Source organism: Mytilus trossulus, chromosome 4 (assembly GCF_036588685.1).
Source record: "Mytilus trossulus isolate FHL-02 chromosome 4, PNRI_Mtr1.1.1.hap1, whole genome shotgun sequence".
Lineage (NCBI taxonomy): Eukaryota > Metazoa > Mollusca > Bivalvia > Mytilida > Mytilidae > Mytilus > Mytilus trossulus.
This window is the reverse complement of record NC_086376.1, coordinates 79,360,035-79,379,145: the sequence shown is the minus strand read 5'-3', so window position 1 is coordinate 79,379,145 and position 19,111 is coordinate 79,360,035. Positions and strand designations below refer to the sequence as shown.

The 19,111-nt window shown below is 33.4% G+C and overlaps 2 protein-coding genes across 2 annotated transcripts in view; both read left to right on the top strand.

Moving 5' to 3' along the window:
- LOC134716831 (uncharacterized) overlaps nucleotides 1–19,111 on the top strand; it is a 41,258-nt gene that overhangs the window by 18,910 nt on the left and 3,237 nt on the right. Inside the window, exons 5-7 of the mRNA XM_063579843.1 lie at nucleotides 14,841–15,092; nucleotides 18,299–18,512; nucleotides 18,838–18,869. Of these exons, the coding sequence (XP_063435913.1) occupies nucleotides 14,841–15,092; nucleotides 18,299–18,512; nucleotides 18,838–18,869 (498 nt within the window). The remainder of the gene's footprint in view (nucleotides 1–14,840; nucleotides 15,093–18,298; nucleotides 18,513–18,837; nucleotides 18,870–19,111) is intronic.
- Nucleotides 324–3,795, top strand: LOC134716065 (histone H3.v1-like). The gene is made up of 4 exons (XM_063578792.1): nucleotides 324–726; nucleotides 1,369–1,566; nucleotides 1,769–1,950; nucleotides 2,640–3,795. The coding sequence occupies exons 1-3, from the start codon at nucleotides 496–498 to the stop codon at nucleotides 1,937–1,939; spliced, it is 600 nt and encodes a 199-aa protein (XP_063434862.1). The 5' UTR covers nucleotides 324–495; the 3' UTR covers nucleotides 1,940–1,950; nucleotides 2,640–3,795.

Sequence of the window (19,111 nt, the reverse complement as noted above, 5' to 3'; positions counted from 1 at the left end):
CCATTTGTATATCATCTAGAAATTTGCAAACAAAAACTTTGCTTAATTAATTTTTATCTACTTTAAATTTATTAATTATAAAAGAAATATGATTTAATTGCTGATGAGACAACTCTTCAAAGAGGTCAAACCACAAGCTTCAATCTCAAATCTTGTCAAGAAAATGAAATATTTACACAGGAAAAAAGAAGCTAGCTGAAAAAAAAGTCATGAACAAAACAAGATTCACCATTTACAATGATCCAAAGAAAAGAAAGTGTATTATCCAAATACTGCCGCAATATTGGAGATAAATCTGACATGAAAAATCGCGATCGGGACAGATCTACACTGAAATTACATATGAATTAATAAAATGGTGTAACATGGATAATGGAAGGTTGGCGAGCCTTTAGGAGTAAATAAGTGTTGGAAACTATTATTCAAATTTAATGAAACGGAAGCTTTATTCCTTTATTAACGCGGTACACTCAATTCTATCATAAAGCGATAAAAATGATGAACCAGGTTGAGTACATGAGGGGATTTGGTGGAGAAGTAGAGCGGGCTGAGTTGAATTTTGGAAGAAAGAAGAACATTGCGGTTACACCGTACAAGGGATATGTTTATATCCACATAGGCAGTTTAACAAGTAGCAGAAGCATAACTCTTGGGACTGATGAGTTTAAAGAGCTATGCAATCTGAAGCCAGTTCTTTTAAAAGCTGAGGCAGAAATAAAAAAACAGGTTAGTGATTTCTAATATTTAGCAGTAAATATTTACATGAACATATAGCTAAATTATTATCGTTCAGCAGCAAATAGTTGAGCGTGATATATATTTTATTCTCTAAGAAATAGGAGCGATCTACAAAATTATTTTAAAGTAAGATATTGCGAGTGTTTAATAAAAGCACCAGCTGCAGATGTTTCACCTTATATGTTTTTTCGTAAATTTCACTACTGCTAGTAAGTACACATAATTTTCAAAGTTATTGAAAGCGAGTAAAAACTATATGATAAACGTTCTAATTATCCTTCAACAGCAAATAATTGAACATAAATATATACTTTATAGGTTTAATATACAACAAACGTTTTAGTTAAAAGTAAGTTATTGATAGAGAGTATTTACAAGCGGCTTGCGTTCAGCTGCAGATATTTCACTTGTTTCTGGGTTGATTTCACCACTGTTAGTATTAATTTTCAAAGTTATTGATAGCAAGTAAAAAATGTTTTGATAAACGTTCAGTTGCAGATATTTCAACATTTTTGTTTCTAGGTAAATTTCTCAACCGCTAATAAATACGAATTTCTTTCCCACAGCAAACGTTGATTTATATGATTTCTTACACGTTCAATTGTTTTTATTATATATTAATTTTTTTAGCTGCAAAAACCTAGCAGGAAAAAGAAGGTTATAGTTGTTGAAGAGGAAGAAGAAGAAGAAGAAGAAGAAGAAGAAGAAGAAGAAGAAGAAGAAGAAGAAGAAGAAGAAGAAGAAGAAGAAGAAGAAGAAGAAGAAGAAGAAGAAGAAGAAGAAGAAGTAGAAGAAGAAGAAGTAAAAAAAGTTACTTTGAAAAGAAAGGTAAAACAACTTTTGTTTTTTTTTTTTTCTATGTAAATCAAAATAAGTAGTTATAATTTTCAAGTTTATGAATTTAAAGTAATTATCCAATTAAATGTACCATAAAAAGAAAAAAAAAAAAAAAAAAAAAAAAAAATTGAAAACATTGAAATAACTTTAAAATTTTAAGATGATTTTCTATATTATGATATTCTTATTTTAGAGAAAGGTGATTGCTATCAGCGATAGCGATGAGGAGGCGGGAGTGTCAGAGTCGGACGTCAGAAAGGTGATTGTTGCAGCAGAATCTGGCCCGTTCAAGGGGCTAAAGAAGAAAAAGAAAACAGCTGGAGCTGGATTCATACTTTCTGAAGCAGTTGAAGATGGCGAGTGAAGATAACACCAGTAAGTGATCAAATTTTTATTCTGTTTCTAATATGTTCTTATATACAATAGTTAGGATAGAAATCATTCATAACTTAGCAACATTTTTCCAATCAAAGATTGATTTATCAATATGTGAAATACTCGCTTTAAGATAAAACCATTGCCTTTGATTTAAAGCGATCTCATTTCTAAGAGGATCATTTCTCAATAATACAAACAGTTCACTATTCAATATACATGTATTTACAAAAATATCTTCAGATAAAGCAAAAGTGTCCATTTTATTACAAAATAAATCGTTTCCGCTACTGTTTCGTTTAACATCATCAGATATGAATGGAGGATCATTTTCACTGTTTAATGGCCCATTTATTAATATAACTGCTAGAGTTATCGAACAGAATAACAATCCGACAATTTTCATCTTTGCACCAAGCCTGTGCAGTTGTGGAAACTGGTCACTGATTTCAGCTGTATCCATATTGATAAAATTGTAATCATGCTCATCTGTCATTTTAAGTGAATATTCTTCCACATTTGCACTACTCAATTCATCCTTTTCATTTATTTTAGAAATCTCCATTATGAAATCCAATTTCTTAATACAGGTGTCGCACTTTGTTCATTTGTTTTCATGCATGTATCTGTAGATTTATGATGTGAAAACTATTTTACTAGAGTTTATGTATCTTATTTATTTCTTTTAGCCAATCAGAACAGAAAAAGGACAATGGGAGAAGAAGTAGAAAAAAAGACACTGAGTGAAAAACGAAAGCGGTCAGCTCCACCTTCATTAAGAACTTTATCTGTTGCATGTATTTATAATAAATTAACAACAAAATGTGATATTCAAATGAGAGATTTTTTTTGTAAAATTCCCTCACCAATTTTAATTATTTTTATGGATTATGCAGACTTTCAATTTGTTTTAAATCCTGGATTTGCCGAATTAGATGTGTTTAATGCTGCCGAGGAAATTTTTGATCAAAGATATCAATTAAATAAAATGATAAGGGAATGCAGCCATTTCACATCTGAAGAGATATTCATTCATTTAAAGAACGTCCCAGGGTCTGTTTTAAATTCACTCGGACTTTCGTTCAATAGGGAGAACTTTTCCGATATTTTAAGGAAAATATTAAACATGCGATTTTCACGTGTTTAATTTACCAAAGAATATGTCTCATATATTTTAATCTAAAATTTAAGAAATTTATTTGTAATATTTTCATCGTGTTTGAAGGTCTTTTTCCCCATTGCACAATGTATTTCACTGGTGCGTTTGAAGGTGTAATTCCCCATTTTCATAATTGTGTTTAATTTACCAAAGAATATGTCTCTTATATTTTAATCTAAAATTTATTTGTAATATTTTCATCGTGTTTGAAGGTGTTATTCCCCATTGTCCAATGTATTTCACTGGTGTGTTTGAAGGTGTTATTCCCCATTTGAAGGTGTTATTCCCCATTGACATAATGTTTGAAGGTGTTATTCCCCATTGTTCTAATGTTTGAAGGTGCTATTCCCCATTGTTCTAATGTTCGAAGGTGTTATTTCACATTGTCCTATGTTTGAAGGTGTTATTCCCCATTGTCCTATTGCCTTAATGTTTGAAGGTGTTATTCCCCATTGTCCTATTGTCATTATGTTTGAAGTTTGTTTGAAGGTCCATTTGGGTTTTAAAGTTATGTATTTTCATTGGGGTTTTTAAGTTAAAGTCGCCATTTTACCATGCTACTCCCCATTGCCCTATGTATTTCACTTCCCCAGGTTGATAGCAAACGGATAAAACTTAAATATGTTGATATATTTTATTATAAAATCATATATTTATTTACATGAAATAAAATATTATATAATTATTGTACAGTGTGTTTTCTTTTTCTTGAATTTATTACGGATATGGATTTTTTTTTCAATTTACAATTGTATTAATGTTTTTCTTTTAATTTTCTATGAAAATATGCTAGCGAATGCACATTATCATCCAGCAAGTGTCTCTTGTCATCATATGGTGATAGTCCACTTTTCACAACCTTCACCATGTGAATCTGATGGTTGAAACTTCTCAAAGTGTACATATGCGAGAGTAGTGGAGAACAATTGAACAAGGTGTTTTTATATTGTTCGAATCTAACATTTCGGGTTTTAATACCCTTTGCTACTACAGTTTCCTTGTCGTCTGCGGTGATAAAACTATACATTTTTGCTCTTAGTCCGATATATTCCACCATTTGAATGGACTTGCATTCATCTTTGAATAAACCAATAATCGATTTCCTGTCTTTGGTGTAAAGAGGGTGATCAGCTGGATAATTTGAAAAGTCATATAGCTCACTGTTTAACGACATGTCTCTATATATGTCATCAGTTCTCACATGCATAATGAAACTGTCAGTATCTGTGTAACATAATGTTACATTCTCCTTGTATAGTTTTTTCATGTGGTTGTAGTAGTAATCAACCATGTGCGCCTTTGACAGATCGAGAATCATTTGTCCTAGGTAAATTGGTTTGTTGAAGAAAATTTTTGTTTTGGTTTGTAGCACGCCGCACAAGTGGTCGTTGAATATCTTAAAGCTTTTAAATGATGATTTTGCAGTAAGTTTTTGAAACTTATCCCACCTATGACAGAGAGAGAAGTTGATATGTTTCCGCAACGATTCCATTGATTTACCGAAAATAGCATTGTTGCCATTTTTAAAAAGTTTTTGCTCGAAATTGCTAGTAGCCTTTTTCCTCATTTCGGTATTGAAGTCAATATACTGTTTCAACCATGGACGCTGTTCAAATGAAACTATATTGTGAATCTTCTTCAAAACCAAACCTAGTTTGAGGTATAACTTTAGATTCACATAGTGCAAGATGTAATGCTTTTTATCTTTCAAAGTAGCTAGCAATTTGGTGCTCGGTTGGTATTCTTTCCCATCATCATTTGCTTGCTCATACAGATGACGTGAATGAGGTGAAAGCATTTCATTTGTTATCACTCCTTTTTCAACTGCAAGAGGAAAATCATTGTGAAGATCGTGTAAGTTATCTGGGTAATCCAAATCGCATTCAATGACATATCCGATGTCAGCGTTATTGGATACATTTAAGACATTGAAATCGTTTATTTCCTCTTCTGACAACCACTGGAATTTCCCCACAGCTAATGGCATGCTCATGCTTAAACCGTATAAATTGTTCGCATCTACATACATCAAGTATGAAGTTGGTAAAGCTGGATCATAATTGCTCAAGTAGGGATTGTTTGCTTTTGCATGTCTGCAGCTCACCATTGTTAAACCTCCTCGTATACTCTGCTCAAAGAAGAGCCACATTGTAGGATCTGTCAATAGCTCAAGTCTCACACCAGTCATTTTCAATGCAGATTGCCAGGAAAGCCCTGGAAGAGTGTAATAATTTGCAGGGTCGAGGGAATAGTTCGTTATCCACTTCTTCCTGAAAGTTTCAAATACATCAGCTAATAATAGAACGTCAGTTTTTAGATAAAGATCGTGATATTCGCCTATATTCTTAATATTCATTTGATTCCATACCCGTTGCGCATGTTCATACTCGGTTTGACTAATTGTTTTCTCTGATAAATTGCTGTAGAATTTGTCTATAGAGGGTAATTCAGTTTCATTGAACCTTGCTGCATTGTCAATGTATTCGTAAGGATATGTTCCTTTTTTCAACAAAAGAGCAATCCGCTTATCATCATCAAATTCTTTTGTAAAATGTTTAAATGTTTCTTTCGGATTCTCCTTAGACATTGACGATACCAATTCCTCTAGTGAACAATTCAAAAACTGGTATGAATCGATAAAGCGCAGATTGGATAGGTTGAAACTGATGTACTTTTCTGCATTCGTGGCTATGCAGCCAATTTCTTCACTCTTGAAAATACCTATCGAGGAACAGATTAAATGTGCATCAAACTGTTTCAGGTTATGAAATATAACTGGCACGAATGTGTGTTCTTTAAAATTAAGATTGCAATCTCTGCATGAAGCGCCACGAAATTTACCTGAAACATGTGCATGGTCTCGAACGCGGATAGTGGAATCTGTAAATTCTTCCATGCAAATGTGGCAATGTGTACTTGATTGAAAATCTTCCTCATCTTCAACAGTCATGCACAAGGGTTCAGGATTGTTCAAAATAGCCTTTATACGTTTATTTTCGTCAAGAAGACTATGAAGGAAGTGTTCACTAACATTTTCACCTCTATATATTTTAGGTGGTTGAGTGTATCTGTCATCGATGCAAACAACTTGATAACCGTACCCGCATGGTATCAACTTTGTTAATTTCGTTGTGCTGGTTCGATTATCTTCTGGCTCTTCAGTAACCATAGGTTCGCAAAATGTTTCCATGTCAGCATAAATAACAAATGATGTTTGTAACTGTTTGGCGTGATCTTGAAATGTTAGTATATCGTCTACCCCCTTGGTGGGATATGTCACATGTTGAGCTTCAAATTTTGAGCAGTATTTTATATGTTTCTCTAAAGTATGTTCACTGGTGAAACCTGATAAACAGAATCTGCAATACTTATGACTGCGTCCCAAGCATTTTGTTCGATATAAAAGTCTATTGAGATCTGTAATCAAACACCAGTGACTTTTATTCCCACTTTTCAAATACAATAAGTCAACTTCATGATGAGCTTCTCTTAGACCTGTTACATGGAGGGGGAAAAATTCACCCTCTTCAAATCCTAACACCATTACTGAAATGTTATTCTGCCTTTCAAATTTACTCACAAATGATGGTGCAACGGGCAATTGTATACCTTCCATGTTCAATTCATGTTCATATGGGATGTAGTGATGCACTTTAGAAGGGTCACCTGAACACGTAGGATGTATGGATGCTATAATAGCATATACAAAACATTTTTCATCTAAGTTTCTTATGTTGAGTAACGCTCTGGTTGCAGCAAGAGTTCTTGGTAGGGGTATATACGATCCACCGCCTAAAGGTTTATATTTAGCTGTATTAATCTCAATGTGTTTAATATGATCTAATGACCAACCGCTCCCATTTCGTATATACTCATCAAAACTTTTGAATATTTTTTGATATGTCACATTAATATCATGTTCATCATCTATATTTGCTCTATCAACTAGATTCGATGTCTTCGAGATAAAATGTGCATTATTCTTTAAATCATTACCACCTTCACCTCCATTCGGCTTGATCATTTGCACAAGACAATTCATATACCACTTAATATGACCGAGTTCAACACACATCTCTTGTAAATGAGTTTTTACCTCATGCTTAATTCCAGATAAAAATGCTAGAAGATCATACTTTTCCCCATTATCCTCATTCGGATAAATGAAACGAGCTCGTGCTATTCCCAAGAGAGCAGACTTATCCACACTTTTATGTTTGATTGTAGTATGTGAATTTGAATCAGTGTTTCCTGAACCAGTCTGATAAGTTGTATGATCGATGTTGCTATGTTTAAACAAATTTTCCGCTGAATCAAAATGTCTATCACATTGTCGACATGGAAATGTACAACTGTTTCTCTGGTGTCTCTTCAGTTTGGAAGGGTGATCAAACAGAAGTTTACAATAATAACATGAATAGACCTTAACCGTAAGATTTGATCTGTTGTCATTATCAACACTCAATCGATCATTTAACTCTCGCAACTGCTGTTGATATTGAGGGTTACTGTCAGGATAAAGACGCAATAAATCCTCGCAGAAATGATCATCAGCCATGACAATTGTGATATCAATAGCACTTTCAACGTTTTATATATACTACGCGATCGTGGACTAGAACTAATAGGCGAACATATGTTATCTAAATATTTATTTTATTAATTAAATTTAAAGGTACACAGTGTAAATATACAAATAGACAATATATTATATACATATATAAATATAGACAAATTTAAAGAAAAATACAAGTGATTGATTGAAGTCTCCAATAGTTTTAAATAATCCACTTCTTCATTACAAATGAAATGATAACCATTTACTCTTTAATCTTTTGCGATTTTGCGATTTTTCCACATTTCTTAAGAATTTTTCAGGAGACATCTTGATAGCTTTACCCTCTGCTGCACCATCATATTCATCAACATCCATCCTATTTTCCTCTTGATTGTCTGATTTTGATCGATCTACAGTTTCTTTTAAATTTTTCAATTCTGTTTTTTGCAAAACCTGACCACTACCATGTTGTTTGGTTACATCTTCTTCTAGGTTTATTTCTGTTTTTATACTGTCACTATCTTTACCATCATATTCCTTTTCTTTTTCTTTCACATTAACAATTTCACATTGGTTGGACATATTCATCAATCTTTCATATTTCTCCTTGGGTAATAGTATTAACTCCCGAGTCATAGTATTTGAAAAAAGATGATATCAATGTTGGAATAATAACAATTATCTTCAGTAAACGTTTTCTCCTCAACTGAGGTGTTATATTATTAACTACCACAGCACGAATGAACTTTGCAAAAGTTGAAAGATTCCTTTTAACCCTCTCAGACAATGGTATGACGCTTTTTAGACAGTTGAATACTATTTCTACTAATAGTTGTAATTGTCTGTGGTCCGTGCTTTTTATGATTTGAGCAGATTGTTCAGGTGTAGTGTTCGCCAATAATTTAAGGAAGCTTCTACTTGATTCTTTTAAAATCATTTTGGTTGATAAACAATCGTGTCCTCCCCCGGAAAAGGATTTGCGCGCAACTGATATTCAGGGTTTGAACCTGTTGCTATATCCACTATCAAGCAATTGTATGGTCTGCTAATTGCACGTTGGTAAACGTCCATGAAAAAGCGAACTTGACCTGGAAACATTTGTCGAGCTAAAGATTGTATTTGCAGTGAATCTCTACCATTTTTGAAAAGAAAAAAGACGTGAGAATTCAAACTGATTGATCGCATAACCTTCCCCTTCTGATATAAATTTTGTAGTATAAAAATAATTGATGTTAAGGTGTGATGACTTAAAACGCAATAAATCTTCTGCATCAGTTTACAGTCCACTACTTCATCCATTTTATCATCAATGATCCATAATGTGTGTATATCCTTATCAACAAGAAAATCACTTTCATCAGGCAGTTCCAGTTGAAATGAAATGTTGGAGACAGTTTTTTTCAATTCATCGAAGACATCTTGCCATATGCTGTAACAGTAGTATATCTTCTGAGGTGGTATTGTAAACATTTCCTGAGCGTTCTCTAATAATCTTTTAATGTATGTAGTTTTTCCTGAACCCGTTGGACCGACACATATTGAAGTCATGGGTGTTTGAAATTTCACCAAACTCATGATGATCACCTCTTGCTCGAATGATGATTGTTACCATGTGTCTCATCATTTTAAACACTTTTTCATATGCAGTGTGAATAGGTTTTACCAATCACATTGAAAACAAAGATGTCGTTTGCTTGATGATTATCACTGAAAAAATCGTGAATGCTAGTTAGATCATACTCTCTACATAAGAGTGATAAGATGAAAATGCAATATTGACCGCATACTGATGAATTCTCACTCTGTAATCGTTTTTTATTTATTTCCAGAGATATCGCATTGTGTTCAAAGAATTTTAAGAAGTGACGTGAATAATAATCGGGAGAGTGTGCGAAGCTGTCGAAAAATATCCCTCTTCGTTCCTCATTTATGAAAAAGGCGATCCAGTGTGCACCATTCTCAAAATGATTTTCAGTGTTACAAATAAATCCCATGGGTCGATTTCTCACTATCTTAGGTATCTGATCTGCTGCAAATATACCAACAATTTTATCCTTCATTAGTTCATCACAATTAATCATACACTCCAATTGCATAGTGTTCATTCTTGAATTATGATGTCTCGAGTTTGAGTTATTTCAAAATATCCACTAAATTCACTATAAATGATTATAGTTGTTGGTTCAGTGAGGGGAGAATCAAATGTGCATTCCAAATTGACACGTTCATTCCTTTTCAATGTTAAATAATCTAAACCTTCAAAAATTGGTTCCAGTTGAAAGGCATACAAGGCATATCCTTCAGAAAAACTGTCTCTGTTTAATCCATTACCACAGTCTTGCAGAGTTTTCCCAGCAACCTCAAATAGATTGCGAAATGCAACAATGGATGATTCTCCACTTGACGAGTCAAATTTTACTCTGACAGGATTCCCGGAAACTGGCACTCCCTCAACTTTAAGATTTATTTCACTTAGGTGGCAATGTTTGAATGTCCACGGACATAGTGAGTAGTCACCTGCTATGTTTTGACTCCCCGTAAAGGCTATCAATACCTTATTGGGTCTATTATTCTGGAATATGTTGTTGAAGTTAAAACTTATTTGACCAGCTGGAAGTGAAATTGTGCGAACATCATTTTGCACAATGGGATATTTAGCGTTTACTGTCCTGAGTATAGAATCGTGGCCATATACAATGCCGGGGTGAACGTGGATCTTTGCTATTGATAGATACATATCTTCAATCTCAAGGTAATAATCAGCATCTTCATCAACTGACATTAGATAAAATTCTGGTCTCGATCTGTAGAATTTCACAGTAACTCCTACTTGATTTAATATGTAACGATTCATTGAAAACAGGGGATGGAAAATGTTTCCTTCAAGATCAACAGTTTTACCATTTTTTATGTATGCTGTTCTTCTGTAGAGCCCAAGATTTGATCCTGTGTTACAATCTGCATCATCCAATGTTCCTTGATGATCGTCTATCCATAATTGACTTGAGAGCTGCGATTCTTTAGCTTCTTTCCCATATTTCAATAAAGTTTGCATATAAGCTTTGTAAGGGTAAAATCCTGTTGAAGATGTGACAATTTTATTTTGAATTAAAACATCTATTTGATTAAATAATGCATGCAAAACATAGTTCACAGGCCCGCAATTAACGTCACTGCTATCTGCTATGGTTCCATCTCCTCTTTTAAGTCTTAGACGTACATGCATTGTTGATTTACTTAAGTCTAGATACTCTGTTCCACCAGATATGTGAAACTCTATTGGCGATGTCTTTGTAAAAGTTGCAGCTGGTCGAATATGTTCATATGTGATTCTTGTGACTGCAGTTTGATGACCTGGTAGATTGAATAAAGACAACTGACTTGGTTGCAGCTCATGAAATGTTTCAGGATTTATTTTAGCCATTTTGAATTTTACTGGAAAATATCCTTTTCAATTAGCTGATTCTTTAATCTTTTTTTCACACTCTGTACACTTCCTTTCTTACTGTTTGTTTTATTTTTCCTTCCTCCTTTCTTTGTCTTTTTCGTTTTCTTCTGCTCCCCTCTATGGCTTTTTCTATTACTGTTTTGTAACTTCCCACGTTTGCGTTTTATCTTTTTCACAGCTCGACTAATTTCCGACTTAGCATTTTCCACCTGCTGCTGTGCATGTGTTACAAGTTTAATGGGTGATTGCGCATGTGGTTTACTTTGTGGTAATGTGATTGGTTCCATGAAGCTAGCTGCTGAATTAGTGAGGGAACCACCACTCTGGATAGTTCTTCTGTATGAATTATTAAGATATGAATTGTGATGTTTGTCATTCGCTAGATTTTCATAGTACATTATCCATGTCCTAGGGTCTAGCACATATTGAGAATTGTTCAATTCCATGATTATCATGCAAAGTATGGATACGACCTGAAGTGCAGTGTAATCGACACTGGATTTTTAAAAAATGATGCATGACTCCCTTGCATGTCAGTAATAAAGAATTCAATGTCTCTTATTTCACTTTTCACCACTGGAATGTATGCAAGTTGATCAAAGTGGTAGTATTCAGTTTGAGAGCAGCAACATATTCGCTTCAATAAGGGTTGTTTGTTACCATCGACTATTACATCACCGCATATGTTTGCATATATATATAGATCATTATTTGATGATAATTTAATATCAACTAATGCGACTTTCCATTTTGATTTCATCACTATTGGCGTCTGAAGATATGTACGGAATTTGTGTGGTCTGTTATGTGGGTAAATGTCTAAATTTTTGTTACTGTTAATGACCATGTAAAAGCTCATTTTATAAGTCAACAATATCTCTCTCAGGAATCCACTGACAAAAACGTTTATCCCAATCCAGGAATTTTACATAACCCTCACGTTGACCATTCCGCCTTCGCCATTTAAGCACTTTCTCAACAAACCACAATGCGTCAGCCTCCTTTTTCACACGCTGCAACTCTGTATAATTGAAATTGCCTACAACTTCCTTGTCCAAAAAATCTTGTACTTTATAAAAGATTTTCCCATGTATTAGAAATCGTCTATATATTTTAAATATTTCGGAGGTCCACTGTTGCTGATAAGCTCTTTGAAACGGTTTCTTCAAATGGCTCAGTCTTACCATGTCATTGATTTTAAAATGAAACTGTTTCCCTCTTTTACGTTGTACTTTTAATGTTTCTTTCTTTTCTCTGATTCGTTTTTCTTTGGGTGGAGTTTTAATATACATATATGCCCACAAATCATATTTGTTTTTCTCATTCACATCTTTTGGAGCTGTATTATTTAAACTTCTATGTGGCGTTGCATTATAACTTGCTACCAAATTTTGTAGAACATTGAGATAGCTATAAGTTCTATGCTTTGTAAAATATCGGAACATCATCCTCCGAAATGTCAAATTGACCCTCTCTGCTATTGACGCTTTACTACTGTCGGAATTTAAATAGACATGATGGTAAATGTCATATTTTTTAAACACACGTTTCAAATCTTTGTTTTTGAATTCAGTTCCCGCATCTGTGGAAACCTTCAAAGGGATTTTACCATGTTTGAAGATTTTTTCAAATGCATCAGCTACTGTCTTCCCAAACTTGTTTTTTAATGGATAAATCCATAAAAACCGTGTGAAAATATCGATAACAACCAACAGGAAACGTGTCTTATTGTTATATTTCTGTATGTTGGATACATCCATAAGGTCAGCATCGTATTGCTCATACGGTTCCGATACAATTATTTTCACTCTTTTAATTCTACGTTTTACAGGTTTTTGTAAATTGTAGTCGTCTATTTTTTCCATCCATTTCCTGATCTTGTATACGCTTGGTACATTTCCATCTCTTGATGTCTTCAACGTTTGATAAATTTTTTCAGCACTTAGGTATGCTCCCCCATTTGCTGTATTGTAATATACATTCCTAAGTTTTTCATCTAAATCATCATTTTCCATTGTTAAAAATAGGTTCCAAATCTATCATTTTTTCAACTTTATCTATTATGCGAGATGCTCTGTGCGGTGTTTTCAATATAGTATTTTTCCAATCTGTTGATTGTAAAAATGTAAGTTGATAGTAGACTCTCACATTATCTGGAATATTTGATTGTCTGACTAAATTAACAAAATCGGTGTACACTTTATCTGTTTCTACTTGATAAAAAAAATCCCATGCATTTCCTCCACTTATGTGTTCCACTTGATTTTCCTTCTTCAGAATGTCAAAAACTGACTTTGCATATATTATATCGAATATGTTATCAAGTCTGGCTATATTTTCACATGATTCTATCTCATCCATGTTTTATTAATAATAATAATAATTTATAATGTATGATATTTTTGTTTGGGTTAGGGTTAGGGTTAGGGTTAGGGTTAGGGTTAGGGTTAATTATTATATTTACCAATTAAACTTTTATCAAATTAAAGCTCTCAAATTGTTTTAAATGTTCCTTTTACTACTTCCATATCCAGCATATCAACAATTTAAATGATTGGTAATGCGTTAAATTGTTTAATGAAATGAAATTTTTTTTTAAATGTTCAATTTACTTTTACTACTTCCATATCCAGCATATCAACAATGTTAAATTGATTGGTAATGCATTAAAATTGTTTAATGCAGTGAAAAAAAAATAAAAACATTCTTTTATATTTTACAAATTAAAAATCAATATTTTGATATTATCCAACAAATATATTATGCAATTTTTGCTGACGGGGGCAAAATTTTTGTCAACGTGGCAAAAATATTTGCTGCTGCCACACAATATATACTACTTATATCAATGACCACTATGGATCGATTAGTAAACTTCGAATTCCAGTAAATACACTATATTTATATAGTAATGAATGTTCATAATATACAGATAAGCGCTAAAAATATTCATGTGAACTTTTGATACCTTTTCTTAAATTCTTCAGTCATTAAATCTTTTACAAAATTCATTGACAAAAATAAAAGAAGATGTGGTATGATTGCCATGTTGAGACAACTCTCCACAAGAGACCAATATGACACAGATATTAACAACTATAGGTTACCGTACGACCTTCAACAACGAGCAAAGCCCATACCGCATACTTAGCTTTAAAAGGACCCGAACTGACAATGTAAAACAATTCAAACCAGAAAACTAGCGGCCTTATTTATGTACAAAAAATTGAACGAAAAACAAATATGTAAAACTATTCAAATCAGAAAACTAGCGAAAAAAATTGAACGAAAAACAAATATGTAACACATAAACAAACAACAACCACCGCAATACAGGCTCCTTACTTGAATGTTCATAACATACTAAATGAATGTTCATATTGAAATTGATAGAAAACCAAAAAATGGGAATATTGGAAATAAAGGAGGGGGGATAAAAAAAAAAAGCATTTTCCTGTCCCCAATAATCTATGACTTATGATACTTTTGTTGAAATTCTCCAGTCATTCAATATTTTACAAAGTTCTTCCCACAACACTTTACATACTTTAAACTACGCTCTGAATGCCCGCGATTTCGCGGGTGTGTTCTAGTATTCTATAAGCTGGACAGTCGGGTCTTATTGAAAATATTAAAGTTTTAATTAATAACACATTATTTTTAATGTATGACAGATTTGTCTCAATGAATTTCAAATCATGTTTCATTTTCTTTGTTTCTCTTAGCTATTGAGGCATCGATGAATAAAGACGTAATAGTTGATTCACAAATACTGAATATAAAACGTTACATCCAACCAACTTTTCATAAACATGTTCGAAAGTATGACAATAAAGTGTTCATTACTAATATCGATTCTACAACCACTAAAGACGGACTGGAGAATTTCCTGGAAGCTAAGTCTAAAGGTATTCCAGAGGAGATTATATTCGGGGAGGCAGAAGGAACAGCATTAGTTACATTTGAACAACCACCAGGTAAAAATGAATAAAAGCATCTTTTAACATGTAGTATGTAGTTTTACGGACAAACAAGAGAGATGAACACAAAGTATCCAGATAACGAACTAATTTAGATATAAACATATTTTTGAAAGTTCGTTGGGTGATATTTTGACAATGTACTCGTTTCAATGTTCCCAAATAAGAGTAATTGATTGATGACTGTTTTAGAATATAGAATGGAAACAGTTTCACGCATACTCCGGTCGAGGACATGTTAATGGGACATACCTATAACTTGCTTTTAACGACATCGACTGGACAATGTATGATAAGTGTATTTTCGTGCCCCTTTCAGAAGTAGTACATATTCATACAATCAATAACAATTAGCCAAAAACTTCAAAAATGTTATTATTGTTCATGTGACTTATTGGTTGCCTAGCAACTGATTCATGAAATCCAATTGCAATGTCTGATATTCGTCTGAAAAGCTCTTTTCATTGATATTTGATGGTATATTACGTTCATTAAAATATATCGTCAATTCTAATGATTTACGGTTTGTACCGTTCTTTTTTATTGGATAAATATATCATAAATTCTAATGCAATACCGTTTGACTGTACCGTTCTGTTTGATTGGATAACGTCACTAATTTCAATGGCATCGTTTGACAATTGATATTATTATACTTCACGTTAAAATGCCATATTTTGATTGGCTAAGACGAGGGTGTCAATTTTCTCTATCACATGGCTGAGCGGGTGACAATTTTTTTTAATGTTACCCTCTCGGTTAGACCAATCAGAAATCGATAATTCAAAGAACAATGAATTGAATTTACATCAAGGAATTAAATACAATGCTTAAGTTCTACGTTTTGGTTCAAATTTTATTATCGACTGTTAAAATAAATAAAATAAAACATCTTGCTCGACTTTTTTTCTTCTTCTAATGCTCGTAACGTTGTTATGAACGTGACGTCATAGAAAATACTTTTAAAATAAAAGTAATCTGTAAAAGCCAGTAATGATGGGACATTCAGTATAATAAATTAAATAACACATAGCTGAGAGGGTGATAGAGCAGATTGGAACCCCTCGAAAAGGCATTGTCAACCTTAGCTTCGCTGCGGTTGACAATGTTTTCTCGGGGTACCAATCTGCTCTATCACCCTCTCAGCTATGTGTTATTTATATACTATGAAACCTTACGAGCAAGCGCAGCTCTAGACAACGTATATCATATTTTGAATGCATGTTTACCGTTGTTTTCTGTCAGTTTCTTTAGAATGGAGATAGCAATATTGTATGTTCAGCTCCGACGGCATCAATGGGTGATTTAATGGTCGCAAATACCCGCGGGTATCACCAGCCTAGTGGTCAACACTTCGGTGTTGACATGCATATCAATAATGTGGTCATTTTATAAATTTAATGTTAACAAAACTTTGATTTTTTTTTTTAGAAAATAATGATTTTCTTATCCCAGGCATAGATAACCTTAGCCGTATTTGACACAACTTTTTGGAACTTCGGTACTCAATGAACTTCAACTTTGTATTTGTTTGGCTTTATAAATGTTTCGAAAAGAGCGTTACTGGTGAATCTTATGTACACGAAACACGTGTCTGGCGTACTAAATTATAATTCGGGTATCTTTGATAACTATTTACACCACTGGGTCGATGCTACTGCTGGTGGACGTTTCGTTCCCGAGGATATCACCAACCCAGTAGCGAACACTGCGGTGTTGACATGAATATTAATAATGTGGTAATTTTATAAATTTCCTGTTAACAGAAGAAAAAAAATCTTTCGGAAACTACGGATTTTCTTATCCCAGGAATTGATTACATTAGCTGTATTTGGCACAACTATTTGAAACCTTGGTACTCAATGCTCTTCAACTTTGTACTTGTTTGCATTTGGCTTTATAAATATTTTGATATGAGCGTCACTGATGAGTCTTATGTAGACGAAACGCGCGTCTGGCGTACTGAATTATAATCCTGGTACCTTTGATAACTATTTACACCAACGGGTCGATGCCACTACTGGTGGACGTTTTGTCCCCGAGGGTATCACCAACCCTGTAGTCAACACTTCGGTGTTGACATGAATATCAATAATGTAGTGATTTTATAAATTTCCTGTTAACAATTTTTTTTTTTTTTTTCGGAAACTTAGGATTTTCTTATCCCAGGAAAAGATAACCCTAGCCGTATTTGGCAAAACTTTTTGGAACTTTGGTACTCAATGCTCTTCAACTTTGTACTTGTTTGGCTTTATAAATATTTTGATATAAGCGTCACCGATGAGTCTTATGTAGACGAAACGGTCGTCTGGCGTACTAAATTATAACGCATCGCCAAATCGTAAATTTAATTTGCGACCATCAATTCACCAATTCATGCCGTCGGAGCTTAAAATACATTAAATTTATCTTCTTGTAAGCCTTAGATTATCTGTCATATTCTCTTCTGGCATATTTCCCCTCATCTATATTGATTAATTTTCTCTTACTACTAAAAGATGTGTTTACGGCTTGGAAGAGAAGTAGAAAATATCAATTCAAAAGTCTTACGTTTCAGCCATTCTATTATTGAACAGCTTTCAAACAAGGCAGTTCCATAAAAAGGTTACTTATGATAATAATTGATTGTTAGATAATGTATTGCTTCGGACGGGATGTGGTACATAATATATTGACACACTAGTCAATCTAATATACATCCTTAGCGTGAGAATTTTGCTTAAGTTGTTTTATGTTGGTTAGTTTTATTCAGACGAGGACCTTTCAATGCGATAGTTTCACTATTATGCCACTGCTGGTGGACGTTTCGTCCCCGAGAGTATCACCAGCCCCGTAGTCAGCACTGCGGTGTCGAAATGAATATCACTTGTGTCGTGGAATTTATTTCAAATTCCTGTTACAAAACTTTTAATTTTTCGAAAACTAACTTAAAGGATTTTTTTATCCCAGGAATAAATTGCCTTAGCCGTATTTTGCACACAACTTTTTGGAATTTTGGGTCCTCAATGCTATTCAACTTTGTACTTGTTTGGCTTTACAACTATTTTGATCTGAGCGTCACTGATGAGTCTTATATAGATGAAACGCGCGTCTGGCGTGTTAAATTATAATCCTGGTACCTGATAACAATTGTTTTACATAATGATTTTATCCTAAATTATGAGCATCGGTATATTCATACTGTTAAAAAACTTATATTGTAGATATTGGCCTACTACATACAGCATGTTTGCAGAGACGTTTGAATGGCAGCCATCTTGGCTTACACACAGTACCTATAACAGACTGTATAGTTGTCACTGGATACAAAGACCATACGTCATCAGACACAATGGAATACTACTTTGACAATAAAAGGCGTTCAGGGGTCGAAGGTGTAAGGGAAGTGAAGTTAGTGGAAGATGAAGGGAAATTTCTGTACTTCATTGCACAGGCGCTTGGGTCTATGATACAGATTTTTTTTTTTTTTTTTTTTTTTTTTTATTAAAATATTCAATTTTCTATATTTATAATACATATCTATCACTTCTGTGCATGTTTCACCTAGTTTCGAGTGATTTAAACGACCCAGAGAAAATACCCAATTTAACTATCCATAAAATTGGGTATTTTCTCTGGGTCGTTTAAATCACTCGAAACTAGGTGAAACATGCACAGAAGTGATAGATATGTATTATAAATATAGAAAATTGAATATTTTAATTAAAATAAAAAAAAAAAAAAAAAAAAATCTGTATCATAGACCCAAGCGCCTGTGCTTCATTGACCCTGATAGTAAGTTTGTTGTTAAGCTAGCATTTATTGATCCTTTGTTTAATTATGTAATCCTGGCGTCTGTTTAAAGTTGCAGACACGTGTGCATATACAATAGTAGCGAGCATATAAACAGTAAATTTGTTTCTAAATTGTATTCGTATCTGTACGAAATCTTTGGGTCCATATGGTTGTAACAAATTGAAATCGTGTGAGGATAAAACTGCTCCAAACACAGTGCATAATATTATAAACGTTCTGAT

Coding starts and splice junctions, on each gene's coding strand:
- LOC134716065 (XM_063578792.1), top strand. CDS start 496: ATGATGAACCAGGTTGAGTACATGAGGGGATTTGGTGGAGAAGTAGAG. Junction 727..1,368: donor AGGCAGAAATAAAAAAACAG/GTTAGTGATTTC, acceptor TAATTTTTTTAG/CTGCAAAAACCTAGCAGGAA. Junction 1,567..1,768: donor AAGTTACTTTGAAAAGAAAG/GTAAAACAACTT, acceptor TTCTTATTTTAG/AGAAAGGTGATTGCTATCAG.